The following is a 22,549-nucleotide window of genomic DNA, read 5'->3' on the forward strand; positions in this document are numbered from 1 at the left end:
ATTTTTTTACATTTTTTGTGTAGCATCGTGTTCGTGTTCATGCATTATAGAACCTTGCGCATGTTAGTGTTCAATAATGGAAAGATTGCACTTTAGTCCCACACAATAGAGTGTGTTGCTCTTTTGGTCTCACAATTTGTAGACTTAGCACATTTAGTCTCAAAGGATAAATTGTAGTATTTTCGATCCCATAGAATAAAATTGTGGCACATTTGGCTCCATAAAATATAGATTGTGGCACATTTGATCCCATAAAGTAGAAATTGTGGCACAGTTGTTTATATCCTATGGGACCAAATCTATCGCAATTTTATTTTATAGGACAAAAGATACTATAATATTTATTTTGTGGGACTAAATATGTTAAACTCATAATTATGCGATAAAAATTATAATACAACTTATTGCATGGAACTAAAAGTAAAATTTTTTCGATCAATAATATATAATGGGGAATTTACCCCAACAAAAAATAAAAATTCGAAGCTTTTTTATATCCAATCAGTTGACTGTCACAACACGTCACTCCTGAAACCCAAAAACAAAAAGGAAGATTAAGCACCACCAGACGACGTCGTCTTTTGAGAGAAAAGGCATCGCCAACTAGAAAACTAAAATCGCATTATGTACGGGGCGAAGGGACTTATAAGTGAAAGTCGTGATTTACAACTCGTTGGGTAGTAGGCGAGATGAAAATGTGCGCAGCTTCCCCCCAGGCGCAACCTAGCACACCCAAATCAAAATTAAACCCGAACGTTAAGAAGAGGAGGCCCCGAAGGATTAAAAAGTCGGAAACACCCCTCCACCTCCGTATAAAATGCTCGCAGGTTCCCCTTCCCGGCGATTTTCCCATAATCAGAACCAAACAACACAGAAAGAGAGAAAAACAAAAAACACAGCGAACAAACCCTTCTCTTCTCTTTTCTGCTTCTTCATCCATTTCTTCTCCAATTCTAATTCTCTCTCTGCCCCCATTCAAGAATAACGCAGCGGCGAGCTCTGGCCCTTCACTGTGAATGAAAGGCTAATGGCTATGGGGACAGAAAGATCGAAGGCGTTGCACAATTTCACGATGCCGTGTGGTTTGCGGTGGGGGAATCAGCGATTTCTCCGTTGCATGAAGGTCAACTCCAACGGCCAAATCTCGCCCCTTCAACGATTCACAACCAATAATTCCGGTTCTTCTGATCATCACCACCAACACCATCACCAACATCCAATCCAACAGCGCCGCACCACCAGAGATAGAGACAGAGAAAGAGATAAAGACTCGTCTCCTGAGTTTGTGCATGGATCTCCCAAAGTGGGTCCTACTCCGCCGCCGGCGACGGACGGTGGTCGGAGATTCAGCGATGACGATGATGATGGGATTGCCGCTATGAGAGAGAAAGTGATGTTCGATCTCCAGACGGCGGCGGATAAAATGAAAGACGCGATTTTTAAGGATGGACTTGAGGAAGGTAAGGTTTCTGTTTCCCAGCAGCTTCTGCCTCAGCCGCCGCCTCCGCCGCCGCCGCCAGCGGAAGGCGAGACTTACCGTCCATGGAACTTGAGGACGAGGCGAGCTGCGTGTAAGACGCCGGTGAGTGGGTTCGTCTCCGGTAAAAACTGTGGCGCCCCTGCCGTCGGTGGGGGGAACGATGCAGGCGGCAACAAGATTTTGAGGCTTGATGTGCCGAGACCCAATTCGGCTGCGGTGACAGCCCACAAGCCGCCGATGCATAGGAGTGAAGGCAGCGGGATGGCGGCGAGTGGGGAAAAAAGGGAACGGGCGAAGTTTTCAGTGCCGCTTGCAAAAAGAGAAATCGAAGAGGATTTCTTCGCCATGGTTGGTCACAGGCCGCCGCGCAGACCGAAGAAGAGAGCTAAGATTGTTCAAAAACAATTAGATGTAGGCATTCGGAAACTCAAATCCTGATTTAATTAAATTCTTGTTTGCAATTACATCCCCTCATTCTGAGATTTGAGTTCTATTTCTTCCTTTGATTTTGTGTAAACCACTGTCCCATTGATTCTCTTCTCGTTTCTTTCTTGGATTTCCCGGCAGACCCTATTTCCAGGATTGTGGCTGACTGAAGTTACAGCAGATATGTATAAAGTTAATGAAGCTGCTCCATGACAAGAAAGGTGAACTTTTCTCTCTTGATTTTTTCATATTTGTTGCTATCTCTTCCATGGCGGTGTATAATCTTTGTTCCCCTGGAGCTAAGTTTTGAATTGCTGGTGTAATTTGCAGTTTCTGTGAAGTTGAAAGCGGCCTTCTTTTTGCTTTTGAGAAATGGTTAATTGTGAAGGATGGACTGAGTTAGTGTGGCACATTGCACCAGCACTGTGAATTTGGAATTTCAGGGAAGTGTTGAAATTTCCTCTGGTAAACTGTGGTGTATAAGAAAAAGGCTTAGTTGCTTGGGGAATGCTAATTTTTGTTTTGTTTCCTGATTATAATTGTTCATATATATGTTTTAGTTCATGGGAATAAAGTCAACATAGTGGAAAAGTTGGTGGGAGGTTTTCTTTCTTCTTTTGCTACAGAACACTATGCTTCTTGATATCCAAGTTCATAATTCTTTTTCCTAACTAATAGCAGTTCTTAGTGTTTTTACTATTGATTAGAACCCATTGTTTTTCTGCTCATTATCTGCTTGGTGCTTTGTGACCTTAGCGAACATGCGTTTCTTGGCTATAAACTGGTGATGACCTCAATTTGTGCAATTCTTCTTCTGCTGATTTTAGTCATTAAGTTAAAGGCCTCCGGTCTACTACAGGATTTCTCAGAAATTTGCTGAAAATGATTTCTGCAACATGTTTGGTTATGGGACTTCTCTGTTTTCAGTCATCAGAAGACTGATGATGGAAACTGGTAGTATAATCTTCTGTGCAATGCATATACATTCGTCTCTTCTCCCTTGATTTGGTTAATGTTGCATCAGAAATTGGGATATGGAACTAGTTTGTGCTTTTGTAATTTCATTTTTGTCGATCAGCATTCGTCCTTCTCCTGAACTCATTTCCATTGCTTCTGCATTTTGCGTCTCTAATTTGGATGAGAATCCAGTGACTAAATAATTTTCATTAATCTTGAAACTTAAACTTGAAGCATTTTCCAACAAACAAAAAAAAAAACGGGAAACCCTCTTAAACATTTGGTCGCCACTTCTAAGTGTTTGGTGACTGGCGCAACCGCGGATGGTTCTTTCTGGTGCTGATAAAGTATTCCTGCTTTCTGATCCTTGGAATGTTCTGCTTTACTGAGAGTTATGTGCTGTGATTTCGATATTGAAATAGCAAAAGAGAGTGACGAAACACCTTTCATCCAGTTTCTCTTCTTTGATTGGAAAACTATTTCCATATCACTTCTTCATTGATCTTGTTTCATCTGGATTCTGAAATCAAGATCAGAAACGAGAAATCGTGCTGCCATACTGTTGATGTCCGTTTGATCGGACCTCCTCGTGGGCTCGCCTTGATTGCACTTAAGTTACAAGAACTGATATTTCCACACAAGTTCATTGTTGAAGGTGATGATGCTTATCGATCTGTTGTTGTTATGTGCATTGGCATTTTCATACAGAACTTTCGGTGATTATTTCTTGATGAGCCCCATGGCTTCAATTCTTGGGATCGAGAGTTATTCACCGATCCTAGGACGTTCATCATATCTGCACGTTTTGACCCTTTTCCTATACTATTTCATGCTTCTACGCATTTGTTTTGCAAGTCATGTTTATCCATTGTGTAATTTTAATTGGATTGCACCTATTATTATTAACACGTAAATATGCTTTAATATATTTGTTCGGGATGCCAAATTTGTTGTTAATGACAATAATGATGGCCTTATAAAGTATATTTCAAGAATCAAAAGGCAAAGTTGAGGTTTTAATAAGATTTCGAGGCCATGGATTTATATTTAATTCTACATTTAAATATTTTGTCTAATTTATAAGTGTAAATAGTGGTAGCTGATACTCTAAATCGGTCGAATTGAATAATCTGATTGCTTGATATTTCATCTCATTAGAAAATAGCAAAGAGAAAAAGAAGATTGAATTCTAGTTTGTTTGAGATGATTTTTTTGACGTATATAAGTTGTGAATTGATATTCTAAAATTTATTTGCAGAAACAATCTAATCAACACAACTCTTGGTGGCTAGGGTAGGTCTAAACAGCCGATAAGGCTTAGTTAAATTGACGAAATTGAGGTCCTATAACTTTAAAGTCACAAGTTTGAATCACATCAACTAGTAAAATGTTATTCTATTTTAATAATAGGTGTTTTTCTATTTTAAAATAATATGTGTTGTTATCTAATATTAATGATTAGTATATATGATTGTTATAATTATTGATTGTTCTTCGATATAGATATTTTATATTAAGGATTTTAATTGATTTATTTAATAAATAATAATTTATTTTTTTTATTTAAAAAAAATGGGGAAAAGCCAAGTGTGAACACAAGACAACTGAAATTGGAGGGAACAATTTAGAAGCTGTATTAATTTGACTTGTTATCAGTTTTTATATCATGGTTGGGGTATGTAGTCAATTTAAGAAATATCGAATTTTTTGTAATAGCAATTTGGGGGGAAAAGCAAGGTGGCGTGCAAATAAAGTTACGCCGAAATTGAGGTTTCATGATTATAAAGTCATAGTTTGAAAAATGTATAAATTTTTTGATTTATTTTAATAATAATTATTAATTTATTTTAGTAGTGATTATTAGTCAGTTACAAATATATAATATTAATAATTGATTACTAAAATAATGATAGAATTATAATCGATTCACTTAAAAAAAAGAAGCAAGGTGGTTTGCTAATGAGATTTAATCTAATTAGCAAAGTGATGCTCCATAATAATGAGGTCATGCATTCAAATTCAATCAACATGTGATATTTTTTAGGATAAATTACGACAAGCTCCTGTGAGTGTTTAACATAATTATAAGTAATATCCGTTGTTTAAAAAATTATCAATATCCCTTTAATTTTAATGATTGTTCAACAACTAGTCAAATCCGTTAATGTTTATTCAATATTTATAGTAAATTGATCAAAATAACCTTACAGACAATATATTATGGTCTCATTTATTTCTTAAATTTTTATAAAAGTTTATTATGGATTAAATAGATAAAGAAAATTTATATAATTTTTAAAATTTTTCATCGACCTCATCTAATTTATTTATAATTTTTTTAGAAAAATTACAATTTTAGGCCCCCACCCAATTTTTTTTAATTTTATCAAATATTAGGGTATTATTTTAGTTATAATAATTGTTAATAATTAAAGTTTATGAGATCATTATAATACACCTACTAAAAGAAAAATAAGAATAATTACACTTTCTCCCCTGAAATTTATTGTAATTCCTGTAGATCCTTTGTAGTTTAGAAAATTACACTTAGCACTCCTGAGGTTTGCTTTAATCTAACAAATAAGTTCATTTCTTAGTAAAAATTTACTGGACTTGTTGATATTAACAAAAAGAAGAAATGAATGAAAATTGGTATTTAACTTCGATTAACTTATTACTGATTTATTGCAGGTTAAATATTTTTTTTTTAGATTAAACTACTCTTATAACAGTGAAAATATATTTCCTTACATGCATTAACGTGAAGACGTATAAAGGTAGTATGATCATAAAAGGATTTATTCAACCTAAAATAAATCAGTAATAGGTTAATCAGAGGTAAATATAGATTTTTTTTTGTTAATATCAGTAAATTTAATGAATTTTGATTAATTAAGAGCTTATTTATTAGACGAAAGTAAACTTCAAAGGTGTTAGATGTAATTTTTTAAATTACAAAAAATTTACGTATAATAACACCAAACATAAGAAAAGAAAAGTGTAATTATAAAAAATAATAACAATAATAATAAGGTGGTTTACGTACCGGCGGGACCGTCAAAGTTGACCAAAATTAGGACCAGAGGTGAGGAAATGATAAATTAACAATGTTACTACTTCCCCAAACACTTAATTTAATTCCTTTTCTTGTTTTAGTTAATAAATTATAATAAAATGTAGCGATTCTGTTATTCCATATTAATTCAAAAAAGTTTGGTCATCAAGAGGTGATCTGGACTTGACTACGAAAGATAGTGATCTACTTACATGGGCCTGACGATGGGCCTCCTCTTGGGCTCAGCAAATGTTTGGTTTTGTTATTAAATGACGATTTCCAAATTTAAACTATTTCAAATTCTGGGATCTTTGATTAGGCATTTTCGTTTTTTGGTGGGAATTTGACTATTGGCGGCATTTGTTACAAGCATCATCCTCGATTTGGGCGAATGTAACTCAGTTCGACTTGTAATATCTTTTGAGACTGCAATCACTTCATGTTGGTGATTGCATTAGTGCAATATTTTAAAAAATTCAGACACGTACATGGAGTGTGTTAGAAATACTAGTACGTACAAATTAAGAAACCAGGGTTGGGTCGTGGTTGATTTGAACTTAAACGAGTTGCGTTGGATGCCTTAGTTAATGTTACAAACACTAATTTCTCTAATTTAATAGCCCTCTTAGTATTCATTAATGCAAATTGGTAACACGATAATATTGCATTTGCAATTATTAGGAAAGAAAGGAAGGAGGGTCCTTTATGAACAAGTGGGATCAACTGTTATTACAGAATTGGCAACAAAATTAGTGAGATGAAGAAGACTAGCTAGGGTGACACAGCACTTTGAAGCAGTGTATATGATTAACTAATTAATACTAGAATTATATATCTTTTTTCTTACAGATTCAAGATCTAAGGCATGTTCATAGTATGTGGAGTTGTTGTGAAGAGCAGTTCATTTGTAAAGTGTCTTAAGATGGACATTCAATCATTAATTGGTACATATTTTAAGATTTTTTCCTTTGGATCCAATTCAACTCCTGTCTTGATCTGCTGCTATAGAACAAAACTGACTTGAATTTAAGCATTCTCACCCAACCAACCAATTTCCAACTAACCTAAAAAAAGAATTCAAATAAGAACAAATGCCAGCCATACATGCAATTATGCCACTTGACCAAATACTTGAAAAAGAGAAATTAAAATTTAAAAAAAAAATGAGAAACTGATTATTCCGGACTAAAAAGTTACGCCGTTTTCAAATTCCAACTGCATCGACATGCTGTTGATGACAGACTCTATTTGTAACTTTCAATTTTACAAATGTAGTAATAACCAGGAATGAGTATTCCAGGTTTAGAGTTCTCTTCAGAATAATCAACAGGAAGAAGAACATAAGCAAAACTATCAATTAAACTGTACAGAAAGATGAACATCTATGTATGTAATTTGAAGGGCTATTTTCTCTTCTTCTTGGATTTTTTAGTACAGAACAAGGAGCCAATCCCGAATAAACTTACAGTACCTTTGGCAATATAAGTGGGAGGAATGTTCAAAACTGGACTAATTCGGACACCGTTGCCATACGATCTGCTGCGGCTCTTCCTCAAAGAAGGGTTCGCCGAATTATACGGACAGTATTTGTAAAACGACGGAACCGTAGGATTTGATCGATTTGTCGACGCTTCTTTCAGTGAATGCTGCTTCTGCATAGCTTTAGGGAATCCAGGTGGTTTCGGGTTAGGAACCGAACCCGTCGAGTTGCTCCGGCTCAGAAACTGTAAAGTCCGGAGCAACCCGTTTCCCCTGCCGTTGTCACAGTTGACGCTGCTGCTCCTTCTGAATTGCCAGAATGGTTTTGCCGACGGTTTCTCCTGTTCTTCATCAGCATCGTCGAAGCTGCTGGACAAGAACTCTATCAACCTCTTTTTCTTGGTGCTGTCGTTTGCGAATTCGACGGGTTTCCGGGCCTCGGAAGGGGTTGGAATCGGGTCGAGTTGGTGAGTTTGTTTTGGTGGGGTGGTTTTCTTGATCTCGCCGGGCAGGATTTTGCCATCGGCGAAGAGCTCATCGGCTGAAGAAATTTCTCGGGAGAGGCCGTGGTCAATGCAGAAATCGAAGTCGATGAATGCATCTGTCGAGGAATGGTGGGATTCTACGGGAACAATGTCGAATTCTCTGAGGTCGTGAGAAAACGAGATTCTTGGACTCACCACTGGACTTGAAATGTCTGAGTACACATCAACTGCCATTGTGCCCCAATGTTGCAAGAATTGAACAAGCAAGCAACAAGAGTGTATATATATATATAGAGAGAGAGAGAAAGAGAGAGAGAGAGAGAGTAAATTAGATTGGGTGACAAGGTTCAAGAAAAATTAAGCAGAAGAAAGTAAAATGGGGAGTGGGGATTAGAAAATGGAAGTCAAAAAGAGGAGAAAGGAAAGATAATTGTGTTTATCTGGGAATGAGAATCAGCTTTTGCTTTTAGGAAGAAAAGTACGTTGGTGGTTGTTTGGCCGAGAAGGAACATTGAGATTGACGTTTTGTTTGTGTCAATTTACTGAGGAAAAGAATGAATACGATTGAATTTACGCACCGAAAGCCTATCACAAGGATCTCCCCCTTAGAGATCTCTACCTACTCTTCAATTGAGTGTGTGTATGTGAGAGTGAGAGTGAGAGTGAGAGTGAGAGTGAGAGTGATTAATAAATTTGTAGAGAGTATGGGACTGAAAGTGAAACTCAATAATACGAAATTTGGCGGCAGCCGCCCGGAAATCTGGTTCAGACATCACCTTTGCCACGGATAAGAGGCAACATAACATAGGATACTCTACAGTCTCATTCGGTGTGGGTTCAAAATTTCTTATAGGACGCATTCGAATTTAAGTATGTGGGTGAATTGGGTGGTTTTTGTTAATAAATGACAAAATTCTTATTTTTCTTCTGGTGTCATATAAACAAGAAAGTCATATTCATTCATGCTCCATGCCACACAAAAATAATTATTTTCTTTACCCATTTAAGTAACAGTAAAAATCATGTTGAATTTTTATTGATACCAATTTAGTGCATGCTCGTGCAGAATATATTAATAATATTTTTTTTAATTTTTAATAAATATTTTTATTTTCATATGTAAATTTGAGAATGCATTAATTTTATAATCCACGAAGAATGATTTGAATATTGATAAATTCAAATCATTTTTCCATCAAATATTCCTAATGTAATTACTAAAATAAAAGATTGTCATCTCATAATATAGTTTTTTTTTTTTTATGAACAATTGAATAATCTAACATGGGTTTTTTCCCCCTCTATCTCTCTTTGTTTTAGACCTAGGGGTGAAATTTGAAGTGGTGATTAAGTAAATGTTATTTTTTTAACAAAAAGAAAATAAAAATAAAAGAGGGTTAAGTGATGCATCGGCAAAATGGAATTAACACTTTACAAAGGTTACTCGCTTTCTTTTTGGTTGTTTCGAAATGAATGTATTTGGTCTCATCCTTCTTCGAGAATGCTCTGATAGCTGTTTCCTTTGCTTCCATTTTGATCTTTTCTCAACTTCCATCTTCATCATTGTTCACGAACCTTTCTTGCATAATTTTGGATCTTTGCTTCAATCGCAATAAGAATAATCAGAATAATCATGCTATAAATTTGAATTAATTATACTGCTCTTCTTGAGATTTTGAGTAATTACGTATGACTCATGTAATTTGAAAATTTATACCTAATATCTAGACGTTTGTTTTCATCCAACATATAGATCTATCTGTTAGTAAAATTCATAAAATTTGCTAGCATCAGAAAAAAAAATTAAATAAAAATGTATATTTGCTCCGATTGATTTATTATTATTTTGACCAAATTACCCCTTTAAGGTTAAAATGTACCTATTCACATGCATTAGTTGTACGAGGGTAGTTTAGTAAGAAAAGAATTTATTTGACATGTATAAGTTTGTAATTCAATTAGGGACAAATATATATTTTTATTTAACTTTTTTATATGTTAGACAGTTTTTGTTAGATAGAAACAAACGTCACTATAATTTTTCAAACCACACGGTGTTTATATGGTATTATACCAAATCTTAGGAGATGGTGGAGGGAATATAGTATTTTTAGTCCCACAAGTTATGCCCATATCAGTTTTGGTCCTCTTCATTATGAGATTAGCACTTTTAGTCCCATAACTTACAAAAATTAGCATTTTTGTCCTCATGCACTTTTTCATCTGCAATTTAACGATGTAGGTCACGTGCCTAGCATGTTGCAGTCAAGTACTTTTTGTTAGAGGAAAGATTGGCCATTTTTTAATAGTAGCATATGAGTGCTTCATTTGGCCTACTTGATTCACTTGTAGAAAATATGATTTTTTGTGTTGCTTCTACTTGACTTCAATCTTATAGAAATGTGGGAAGAATGGGATCCAATTTTTATGAGAAAAAAGAGAAATCGCTATGTTTTTTATCCTAATTTCCTTCAAGATTATTTTTTTTCCCCTCAAATGTAGTTATATTTTTTTCGAAATGGTCCCAAGCTGGAAAACAAACCAATTTGCTCTACAACAAAAAATACTTAACCATCACATGTTAGGCACGTGAGCTACAAAGTTAAATTGTAGACAAAAACATGGATAAGGACCAAAAGTGTTAATTTTTGTGAGTTATGGTACTAAAAGTACAAATTACGTAATGAATGGGATCAAAAGTAAAACGGGTCTAACTTATAGGACTGAAAATGTTATTTTCCCGATGGTGGTGCAATTATTCCTTATTGTTTTTTGTAAAGAAATATACATTGAGACTTTAATTATCAATATTTATAAATTTAATTCGATTATATATACCGTAAAACCGTCTTTATAGCTAATTAATGTTTGATTGACGATTATAATTCTTCCAATTTCTTAATTCTAAAAAATTTCAAGAGTTATTATTCTCAGGATAATTATAGAAATATGACCATAATTATATTGGAAAAAAGAGACCAGTACATAGCTAGTCCCAAACATTCATTTATGGTATCACAAATAATAGGCGGTGGAAGAAATAAGATGTAAAATACAGAAATGTGGTATGTAGTTTTGTTGGAGTATGATAATGATGTCCCAAGAAACATATAGTATCATTGTACCTAGCCATTTGGTGCTCATAGAGCACTTGAAATCAGTTTGGTTTGAAAACAGACATATGCCCCTTTTTTACTCTTCCGTGTCTGGTGAAAAGGAAAATTTTAATTTAAATTGAATTTGATCGGATCATAATTATTTATATGACAAGTTTAATATATTTATTGTGTAATTAATATTCAATTCAGAAAAAGTAACCAATTACATAGCAAGTGTATCACACCTATTTTATAATTAATTTGGTTCAACTAAACTTGATTTAAATAAAAATGTTTTCTAATAATGAAAATTTTCGTAGCTCATGAAGGTAGTATATGATGTTGAAACCATTTCATGAACACACATGTAGCTAGTATAGATAATACTGAGAGCCAGATAGATAGTTGCAATAATCAATTAGATCATTAAAGTTTAGTGCCAACTTTTGATCTTGCCTAATTATTAATTTGTAGATTTTAAGTCATTGTACAGTCAATAAATGATGTAGGAGGATGTCGCTACATGTTCAAATATCGACGGTACTTATTTCGTGTTAGTTCATTGATAAAGTCGAAAAAAAAGAATTCATACAAGAATACGTAATTTTTTATTTTGTTTGATAATATGCTTTATATTTTGGTGCAAAATGAGAATGACGGAGCTCGTACCTACATGTATCAACTTCATATAAACATGTTAGATGTCTGAAATAATAAATAATAATTTGGGTTAATAGCAGCCACCTCACATTTTGGTTTGTTATTTTATTATTATTTTAATTATTTCACCAATTTTTTTGGGCATTTTTGGCATCACATTTTATTTACAAAATAACAAAAAAAGAAAAAGCCATGCTCTTAAATCTACTTTACTTAATGACGATATTAATTAGTCCTAAAACGACCACGTAATCCAACAATTATCACCCAAGAAAGAGCAGCGAAGAAAGTTGGTGGCATCCCACGTGGATTAGGGGTAGGAGGATACAGGAACTTGTACATCTCTATCCTCCTCCTGGATTTTTCAATCATTCCTAAGCAGCAGAGCTGTGTCATGTTACCCGACCCCTCCAATCGCATTTTCTCTTTTTCTGCTGACACCCAACTGACACAGACGAGGAGGAGGAGTTTTTTGAATTTTGCTAACTCATTAATTCATCGTATGTCCTTTTGTCTACACAAGGGAAGGGGTAATGTACAAGAATATCTCGGCCCCGACATCGGCGGGGGAGTTTCAACTTGTATAACTAGCTACTCAGAGTTTGTCCATTTAGATCCAACCATATTCTGCTTACCTATATATATATATATATATGCCTGCAAGCCTGCATATCATGAATTACGATCTTCCACTCCACGTTATATATACCCAACCTACATAATTACATCTTCATTTTATCCTCTTCTTATCTAATCAATACTCATAATCTGTCACAAATGAAATGTTACACATATGTAGTGCTCTTCCATGTCCACCCATCCTAGAATTGAAAATTTAAGAAACTGTGGACTTGTTATTGGTGTATTCTTAAGAAAGTATTATTTTTTTTTTATTTTAAATTACTATTCTCAAGTATATTATACAAGAAACTTACTTATATGGTCGTTATGGGGGTTGTTTGGTAAAATCTCCTAGAAGATGCATTTTTTCTTGAGAAAGGCTAAAATTACCAAGCAGGAAGAAGATCCTTGCGTTTTTACTTAAATCAGACGTGCTCTTATCCGATCCGACCCAGCAACTTGAAACGACAATTATTTATGCTCTCTCTATTTAAGGGCTTCAGGCACATGGATCCATACAATTCTAAGCAATTGATCCCTATAAATAAGAGTTGCACCCCATTTGGAAAGCATGCATTAATTGTTGCGAAATCTAGCAATTGCGATTACCTTATAACCTAAATCCAATTTAGACAACAGTGATTCTAATTCGGGGCCACCCAAACAAGTTTAACGGTATGTGTTGCGGTTTGAGGATTATGGGAGAGATCGCATCTTTTTATAGGACAAGGCTTTAGATAGAGAAGTTTAGTGAGATATCATTAGATCGTCATTGATCTCGATCCAAATCTAGTTGAAATCCTTAATACGATGGAATATGATTCTTGATGCAACTCTGACAAGTATTCTCCACTACTTGGAAGCATTATTTTGAGAAGATTATACGCAAAATTGTTTTCATAGTTCTTACTCTAATATATATTCATTACAAGAAAAAAGACTTTTAGCTACCACAGGATAATTGAAGCCAAAGGAGTAGATGATTATAATTCAAAGCTTTACGACAAACATTGTCCCAAGAGAATATGAGGCCATAGGCTTCATCAGGCACTACCAATCAGATCAATAAAATAGGAAATGCAGTAGATTTGAGTGAGAATTTTCAGCTCACATACAGATTCATATGCAGGCAAAACAAGAAATACATGTTCATCATTTTTCGCATCTGCTTCAGTGACATCTCTGCATTGTTGTGCTCTTATCAGTATACATTTATTATCAAAGGCTCAAATGGTGCTAGTAATTTAACTTCAGATTTTGCAACATGAAACGTAGAAAAATTTCAAAATTGAATACCAAGAGTTTCTCTAAACTAGTCTACTATAGCTGAAAACACATGTTCCACTAAAATATACACTGTTCATGACAATCTACTGAAAGGAGAAACAAGAAATACAGAGTTAACAGTAGTGCATTTGTGGAGCATACATCAGAATCATCTAAACTATACCGTATACCCAAAATGCACAACTGAAAAAGTCAAATCTACTAAAACAAATCCAAAAATAGCACCATCTAACTAGCAAAGGAAAAAGGTACAGATTAAGAAAAATCAAAATCAAAACACAGACACAAACCTGAAACTGTTGTGGGAATTGGGAGAAGGACCAAAACTAGAGCATATACCTTCATGGATATAACATTACAAGAAATATTTCATTTAATTATAGATAATTGTGATGGTTAATAATAAAGAGCCACAATAAATGGTTATTGACAACGCTCGTACAATAATTATTGGCCGATTTTCACAATGGTGGCTAAAACATTATTTTATTACCATAACTTTTAGCTGTGGTAAATAATTATTTCATAGTGGAAGAACTAGTTTTTTGTATCGATTTTATTCAGTCATTGCTGATAATAGTTTTCTATCATAATTTTTAACTAAATCCATTATTATTGTAGCCAATAGTAATTTTTTATTGTGTAATGAACATCTTAATGTAATTAAACAACATTTAAATTTCGTGTTGGGCCAACACAAAAGAGGCAGGTTCTACTCAAGGAAAGTGATTCGTGTGATTGGGTTTACCGGTCCAGCATGATGAATCGGCCCAATAGTGTCTAAAATCAAACGGTAGGCCTATCAACTCTCTCATTGACCCATCACCCATCTCTTCTTCCACGCTAAAGAATATCTTATTTTTGAATTCTTGATTGATATATTGAAGATCTTTCCTATTCTATTTCTGACCCTTGAGTTGATTCCCAAGCCGAAATCCTTTGTCCCAAAAGGGAACTCCAGCAGCAGAATCTCCCAAGTTTTGAACCCGCGAAGGTTTTACCACCCATTAACACTCACATTCTTACACTGTAATAAATAATTTTGCTTGTATATTTTCGGTTATATTTTCAATAAAGCAAAAATTAATTGCACAAGAAAAAGATGGCGGGGAAGAACGAGAGTGAGAGTGGCGGCGACAAGCCCTTGGATTTGTTTCTTAAGATTGGTTTAGATGAAAGGACTGCAAAAAACACTGTTGCTAATAGTAAGGTCACTGCTAATCTCACAGCCGTCATTCACGAGGTAAGTATTTTTGCATGTTCGTTTGTGTAGTTATGTTCTGTGATTTACTTTTTATGCATGTTGGTTTTTGTTAATTTATTGTTCAAGTTTGTTGTTTTTTAATGGATTGCTGGGAAACTTAGAACCCAAAAAAGGAAGAAAACAGAAATAGAGTTGGGTAAATTTTATTTGATCTTTAAGCATGAATTGGTCGATGATTTGTAATATTTTCTAGTCTTTTAAGTTTTTGCATTTTGGTTTTTGTAGATTTTTGTGTTAAATTAATGTGAAATCGAATTTCAAAAGTTAATGTAAAATTGTTATGTCTGATTAACTTTTTTCTCTTTTGTTTTTGAGTTTAAACTTCTGCCCTCTTTTGTTTCATATTGAGGTGAGGAACCAACTTTATCTGAAAAGACACACGCATGCTCTTATGGATTGATTACGGGGCTGATTGGATCAGTAAATCTACTTTCTCTATGTTTTATCAGTTGGACATCTACAATGATGGTATAAATTGCCTAAGTGTGAAAATGGGAAAAATCTAATGAACTGGTTCTCCATTTCCCTTGTCATTGTTAAATTCTTTTGATTATTTTGCAATTTGTCTCAATTTAAAATGATATTGGATTGAAGCTTTGAACATTTGTGACTTTGTAAAAGTCGAAGTTGCTTGTTACATAGTTCATCTTCAATGCCGCGTATTTCAGGCTGCCGTAACTGATGGTTGTGATCGGACAGTTGGAAATCTACTTTACACAGTAAGTTGATTCTTTGTAACAGATATACCTGTTTTTGGTCATACGCACTTCTATTGTAGCGTTCTGGTGCTTCACTCTACGCATTATCTTTTTCTTGTTTGTTTTATTCTATTTGGAAAGAGAAAGCTAGAGACCTTATTCATTTTTAACTCGTGCAATACTGGAAATAGTTCCAAGACATTCTCTGTATGAATTCATTCATTTAGGCTGTGTGATATCTTTTAGTGTTGCATAGCTGTTTATTATTCTTAAAATTTGAAACATCTTTAAGTTGAATCTACTGTATACACTAAATCAGGACTGATGCTCGTTTTTCTTATGAGTTGTTGAATGGAAGTATGATACTTCTTTCCTTGGCAGGTCGCTACAAAATTCCCTGCTAATGCTCTTGTGCATCGACCTACATTGGTTAAATATATTGTTTCATCAAAGGTTTGAATCTCAATTAATTTTCTATATGTTCATGCCTGTTAGTTGCTTTTCAGTCGTGTTCCTTTTATGAACTTGTAAAACACTTTGATGATCATTTGTTATTGGCACAGATTAAGACTCCTGCTCAACTGGAAGCTGCCTTTTCATTTGTTGCTGCTACTGCCTCTGATAACTTGAGCGTTGTCGGTTTTGAAGCTGCATGTGGTGTTGGTATGACACAACAATAACTGCTACTGATGCATTTTGAAGAAGTGAATATTTTGAGTTATACTGAGATTTTGGTTATTGCAGCATTTTTAAAATTGTCTGTTTGGTGCCTTATTCCAAGCATGCAGAAATTTTGTTTACCCACTGTTTTCATATAAGAAATAATCTAATTTCTTTTGGTTTGTTAATAGGGATTGAGGTTTCTTTGGAAGATATTGAAAATGCAGTTGATGAGATTTTTGAAGAGAACAAAGCTATCATTGTGGAGCAGCGCTATCGAACAAACGGTAGGTTTACATTTTCATAGGGTGGAAAAGAGTTAAAAAGGATATAAGTTTTTAATTAGTTTGACGATGATGACGGTTAATTTGGCCAAAACAAAATTTCTGGTAATAAGTACTAATAGCAATTCATGAGATATTGTCTTTACAAATCTATTCATAAGCTGGGCAAGAAACTAAGGATCTTGCCGAGTCAATCAGTATGCAGCTGGTCTGTCATTGGCATTATTATGCTTAGGTAGTTAGCTTGACTAGCAGATATCTTGTTGAGTGCTGTCATATTGATATCATCTTTCTATGTTGCCTACTTTAATATAGTGTTGTTTACAGCTGCATGGCCCTCGATGTCACAGTTCCAGGAGGGACGGCTAAAAATTTGAAGGAGAAGAATATCTAAACTTTTTTACTTGTGTGTTCGTCTTTTTTCATGCTCTGTTAAAGAAATGGTTCAGGTAGTCGGTCTTCTTGGAATTGTTGGTGATATCCCACACCTTATGATGACCATATTGGCCAGGTAGCCAAATTGGAACAAACAAACAATCTTATCTTGGGGCCCTTATAATATCATCCAGCAGATTGCTGTATTCTGTAGTGGATATGCATCTTGATTGATATATGTAATCTCTTGACCTCCATTGTCCATAATATGCTTAAGAAGAGGTGCTTTAGTTAAATAATGGACATTTTCTGCCATATGAGGAGAAAGAGTTGCAGTCAGTTATATCCCAGAAATCAAGTTCTTACCACAGCATAAACTTTACCAATAATCTCGAAGTAGACAGGACCTATATCTTCAAGGCTTGATACTCTAATGGAAACCTTGTTGGTTTATTTAAGACTTAATGCCTACAATGCGCAATTTATTAGCTTTACTTGGAACTTTGTTTGGCTTTGCATCTTATTAACTTATAAGGCTTGTACTATGGATACTGTAACATAAATATACTTCACAAACACAGGAGATCGATAAACATTTGCTTTTGTTCATTGTATGTAGGCTTTATGTAATTTGGGGTGGACATTTTGGAAATTTTTATGCCTTGTTAGTATTCAAATGCAATAAAATGTCTCGTTCTTTTGATTTTCTTCCTATTTTTTTTATGACGACGAGGATTCTCTTTGATTAACAATGTTGGATACAGTTGGTGAGCTGTTTGGTTATGTGAGAAAGAAGCAGCCGTGGGCAGATCCAAAGATTGTCAAGGTACTGATTGCCAACATCTGCATAAACTGCTTCCCGCTCTCCTTAAGAGATGCAAAATGAATTGAATATTTATCTTCATTTTCCTTCTTGTTAATTGCCAACTTGTTCACTTTTTGGCACCAGCAAATTATTGATAAAAAATTGTATGAGCTACTTGGTGAAAGAACGGCTGCAGACAACGAGAAGCCCACTAAAAAGAAAAAGGAGAAGCCAGCCAAAACAGAGGTGAGGAGAATGAAGTAATACAGAATTTTTTTTTCTTGAAATGCAGTATTGTTGAATTCTCTATTGGTGTTCTTTGGACGTCTGGACTTCAATTTTGCACATAATCGGATGGTCTGCTATTATAGTTACTTCGAATAGGTAGTTATACGTCTTTCAGTCTCTTCTAGTTGGCATATTTTTACCAGATTCATATGACGGACTGCAGTTTTTGTGCTCTTTGGTTCTTCAGCTGAATGCATATTTTACAAATTTTAGTTTATGGTCTATGGTCATTCACCTGTGTTTCCATGTGCCAGGATAAGTTTATTATTGAAGAGACAGCTCCACCAAAACCATCTGAAGAAGAAATTAATCCATTTTCAATATTTCCTTCGCCAGATGAGAACTTTAAGGTAGCTAATACTAATTTGTTTGTCTTCTGTGTATCTGTTGTATGTATGCGTTACTGAACAAGTTTTACTTTATAAGTTGAACCTTCATTTCCTAGATTTTTGAAGGTAAACATTAAATCAATGATGTGATGAGATTGAAGCTAAAAGTTGTCCAGTGTCTGTAGTTTTTCGAAAGATGGAAAAAATACAAAATTGGAATAATAAACTTTTGGCATCAAACTGGAGTCCTATGGCATCATACATTTTATTTACTCTTGACAATATGCAGATGGTATATCATCATATGCTATTATAATTGGTCTTTGATGTCAACACATTTTCAACATTGCCTTTTGTTTCAAGCTAAAGTTTGAAGCTTCAGATGCTTATGGTGTCCTCTTTGCCACTTATTACCATACATGAAAATTAATTTCAACTTATTCTCATCTATGCTTGCTGATTTCCAGGTTCATACAGAAATATATTTCAGTGATCGTCCTGTGTTGAGGGCTTGCAATTCAAAGGAAATACTTGATAAACACTTGAAGGTCACTGGAGGAAAAGTTTTTACCCGGTTTCCTCCTGAGCCAAATGGATATCTGCATATCGGTCACGCCAAGGTGACTATATACCATAATTAATCTGTGAGGTTGTAAGTTTTTGGACCTTTAGTTCTTCTTCATTATCTGGTATGTCAATTTGTAGGCTATGTTTGTGGACTTTGGCCTGGCAAAAGAGAGAGGTGGATGCTGCTACCTGAGGTCAGGAATGCTTCTAAACTTCCCTCTTTCTTAGAGCCTTTTATGAAATGATGTTCTGGTTTATATTATTCATGTTACCGTGAGGCCTTTATGAATCCAGTTAGAATATTTTCCCCTTTCATAATGTTTTCTGAGTAACAATGCACTTCATCAGAATCAGTTGTTTGAGATGATGGTTCGTAAACTGCCCATTGAGAAGAAATATAGATAGCATGACTCAAGCCAAGAGGAACAAAGATCTCCTTCAATTTTTTGTGGTCGATGACAGAAAGGCAGTTTTGTTATGTTTAAATAGGAAAATTGGTCAATGTGGGTCATTGCCCACGATTTCGTAAAGAATTTAACAATTGACATGCATCTGAAAGTGACTTCAGATCATCATATGATCATTCTTTTCGCCAGAATCAGTATGAACAACTTTTGTTGTGTAGTTTCTCCGCCCATCTTTTGACTTGTGTTGTTTTGTTGAACTGGCAAAGATGAATAAGTCCCCTTGTCGTCTTAAATTAGTTCTCATATACAGGTATGATGATACCAATCCAGAAGCTGAAAAAAAAGAATATATTGATCACATTGAAGAAATTGTTGGATGGATGGGGTGGGAGCCCTTTAAGGTATAATTTTCTTCTAAGTGGTTAATTGCTTATTTTGCAGCTTCTAATATATCTGCAATTCTTTAGATCACCTATACTAGCAATTATTTCCAAGAACTCTATGAGCTAGCAGTGGAACTTATACGACGAGGTCATGCATATGTTGATCACCAGGTGGTTCTTGCAGAACACTTATATCAATTTCTTCACTGGATTCCTATAAACTTTCGTGTTTTATCATTAAATTTTACGTCATACTGAGCCATTCTTGGGCTAGTTAATAGTTTTAATGCATTGGAAGTGGTTTTAACTGTTGAAAATGAAATTTTCAGTAAGCAGGTGAGTTCTTTCTTTCTTTCTTTTGTGACTTAAAATTTTTGCTGTTTAATGCAGACACCTGATGAGATAAAAGAATACAGAGAAAAGAAGATGAACAGTCCCTGGAGAGATAGACCAATTGAAGAATCTCTAAAATTGTTTGATGACATGAAACGGGGAATGATCGAAGAAGGCAAAGCAACACTACGGATGAAGCAGGACATGCAGAGTGATAATTTCAATATGTATGACCTCATTGCTTACCGCATCAAGGTAAGTGTTTGAACATGAACACCTATGACCCACAAACTCAATAGAGTTAACTGGTTTCTTTGCTTGCTATCCATTTCCAGTTCACGCCTCATCCACACGCAGGAGACAAGTGGTGCATCTACCCAAGTTATGATTATGCTCATTGCACTGTTGACTCCCTTGAAAATGTTACTCATTCGGTACGTCGTGTTGAAGTAGTTTCTGATTTCATATTCTTTCAACTTTTTTGGAGAACCTCTCTTTCTGCTGTATAGTTTTTCTTTTTAATGTTAAAAGGATTTTCAGGATAACGAGGGTTTCCTTTTCTTTGATAATGATTTCTTACAGCTTTTCTCTGAATTTGTAAGGCCTAAGGCAATGTTTGGTGTTGTCTTGGGTGGGTGTCTTCATTCCCCCAGAACTAAGATCAAACATTTTAAGTTTTATTTCCTAAATAGATCTGGACCTTTCCCTGAAAATGACTATACATACATAATATAATTGTCAATTTATTAAACTTTTATATATATATATATCTTAGCACACTATAAATATATATGTTTCTCAATAATCACGTTGATATAGTAACAACATAATAATATGGACTCGATGAGACACCAACAATCAGGCACAACTCACATGAAAAGACATCTATATTATGATTGTCTCCCTCTTAAATGAAACCATCTATACATTCACATTTCAAAACATCACTAAATATAGACCAACATTTCTGCTTTTCTCCTGATTCCTGTTTCCTAAGATTGGGTAAACATATTGGTGCATGCCATAAGAGGTAGTATACTGTTGAAATATTTTCCTTAATCATTTGAGGTTAATTGTTCGATGCAGCTGTGTACACTTGAATTTGAAACACGTCGAGCATCATACTACTGGTTATTAGATGCACTTGGCCTTTATCAGCCTTATGTATGGGAATATTCAAGATTGAATATTACCAACACGGTGATGTCAAAGCGTAAGGTGAGATGAAGGTTGGGAAAGCTCAGGAGTAATGTTTCAATTTCATGTGCTCCTCGTCATTAAAAAATGACTCGCTAGCTACATTTTGCTGCAGTTAAATCGTCTTGTAACAGAAAAGTGGGTTGATGGTTGGGATGATCCTCGTCTTATGACTCTTGCTGGATTGCGGCGTAGAGGGGTAACTGCAAGTTCCATAAATGCTTTTGTTCGAGGAATTGGAATAACTAGAAGGTTTGATTTCTTTTACTGTAAGCTTCAGGTTCACAATACTTCTTTCCATCTCCTCTGATGATTGATAAATTTTTGTTGCAGTGACTGTAGTATGATACGTCTAGACCGCCTAGAGTACCATATCAGGGAGGAACTAAACAAAACAGCAGCTCGTACAATGGTTGTGTTAAATCCACTGAAGGTCTGTGCCATGCATTACAGACTTTCATTTGTGAGCAGATAGTCTGTACTTGCTGCTCGGCTTTAATGGCATGCAGCATATAACATTTGCATATAGAATTATAATATTCCACTCGTTCCTGTATTTCAGGTTGTCATTACAAACATGGATGCCTCTATAATGGACCTTGATGCGAAGAAATGGCCTGATGCTCCAGCTGATGATGCATCCTCGTTTTATAAGGTGTGAATGCATTCGGGTTGCCACAATTTTGAACATGTACCTTATTTGCTTTTATTGGTTCTTATATATTAATTTCGATTAGCCTAGTTTATTGATACGAATACTTTATGCTATTTCTATGGTGGTTGGTTGAATCATTTTTGGATGTCATGCAACTTTTTTAGGCTATAACTACTATAATTTCATTGCTGATTATAGTTTCTCCTTTCCGCATTTTGTCAAGGTCCCCTTTTCTAAGGTTGTCTACATTGAGCAATCTGATTTCCGGATGAAAGATTCTAAAGATTACTATGGACTTGCTCCTGGCAAATCTGTCCTCTTGAGGTGCCTATAATTTTAAATTGCTTCTCCATGCATTTTGCAAAATTTGCACGTAAAACTAACATGTGCTGCTTCTCTGATATAGATATGCGTTTCCTATTAAGTGCACGGAAGTAATCTTAGGCGCCGACAACGAGACTATTCTAGAAATCCGTGCTGAGTATGACCCATTAAAGAAAACAAAGCCAAAGGTAACCAAATCTTGCATTCAGCTTTGGCAACTTTTCGATCCTCGAATTTTCTCAGATTACTCTAATATTCTGATCTTCAGGGGGTTCTACACTGGGTCTCAGAATCTTCACCGGGGGTTAATCCACTTAAGGTCGAAGTCCGATTATTTGACAAACTCTTCATTTCTGAGGTATGAACCTTTTTCTCTTCATTCTACGTGATGTTCCCCAAAACTTGCTCAAAACTCAAATTGCTTGTAATGGC

At 34.9% G+C, this 22,549-nt stretch overlaps 3 protein-coding genes across 4 annotated transcripts; 2 read left to right on the forward strand and 1 right to left on the reverse strand.

Moving 5' to 3' along the window:
* LOC105156369 lies at nt 614-2,572 on the forward strand. The gene is made up of 3 exons (XM_011072483.2): nt 614-1,891; nt 2,048-2,127; nt 2,237-2,572. The coding sequence occupies exons 1-2, from the start codon at nt 1,028-1,030 to the stop codon at nt 2,117-2,119; spliced, it is 936 nt and encodes a 311-aa protein (XP_011070785.1). The 5' UTR covers nt 614-1,027; the 3' UTR covers nt 2,120-2,127; nt 2,237-2,572.
* On the reverse strand, nt 7,163-8,116 carry LOC105156370. The gene is made up of 2 exons (XM_011072484.2): nt 7,390-8,116; nt 7,163-7,230 (listed from the first exon to the last, which is right to left on the reverse strand). Exons 1-2 carry the CDS (start codon nt 8,114-8,116, stop codon nt 7,163-7,165), a joined length of 795 nt encoding a protein of 264 aa, XP_011070786.2.
* Nucleotides 14,424-22,475, forward strand: LOC105156371 (glutamine--tRNA ligase; the record flags this gene model as incomplete). 2 transcript variants are annotated; one of them, XM_020698625.1, is given in 21 exon segments in its annotated part: nt 14,425-14,791; nt 15,481-15,531; nt 15,892-15,963; nt 16,074-16,173; nt 16,362-16,457; nt 17,594-17,655; nt 17,779-17,880; nt 18,177-18,272; nt 18,719-18,871; nt 18,957-19,012; nt 19,536-19,626; nt 19,693-19,779; nt 19,999-20,196; nt 20,277-20,375; nt 21,028-21,159; nt 21,254-21,390; nt 21,472-21,571; nt 21,701-21,793; nt 22,017-22,117; nt 22,200-22,305; nt 22,386-22,475. In XM_020698625.1, coding segments are annotated over 21 exon segments (2,163 nt in total), but the record flags the coding sequence as incomplete, so codon positions are not given.

Source organism: Sesamum indicum, linkage group LG2 (genome assembly GCF_000512975.1).
Source record: "Sesamum indicum cultivar Zhongzhi No. 13 linkage group LG2, S_indicum_v1.0, whole genome shotgun sequence".
Taxonomy (NCBI): domain Eukaryota; kingdom Viridiplantae; phylum Streptophyta; class Magnoliopsida; order Lamiales; family Pedaliaceae; genus Sesamum; species Sesamum indicum.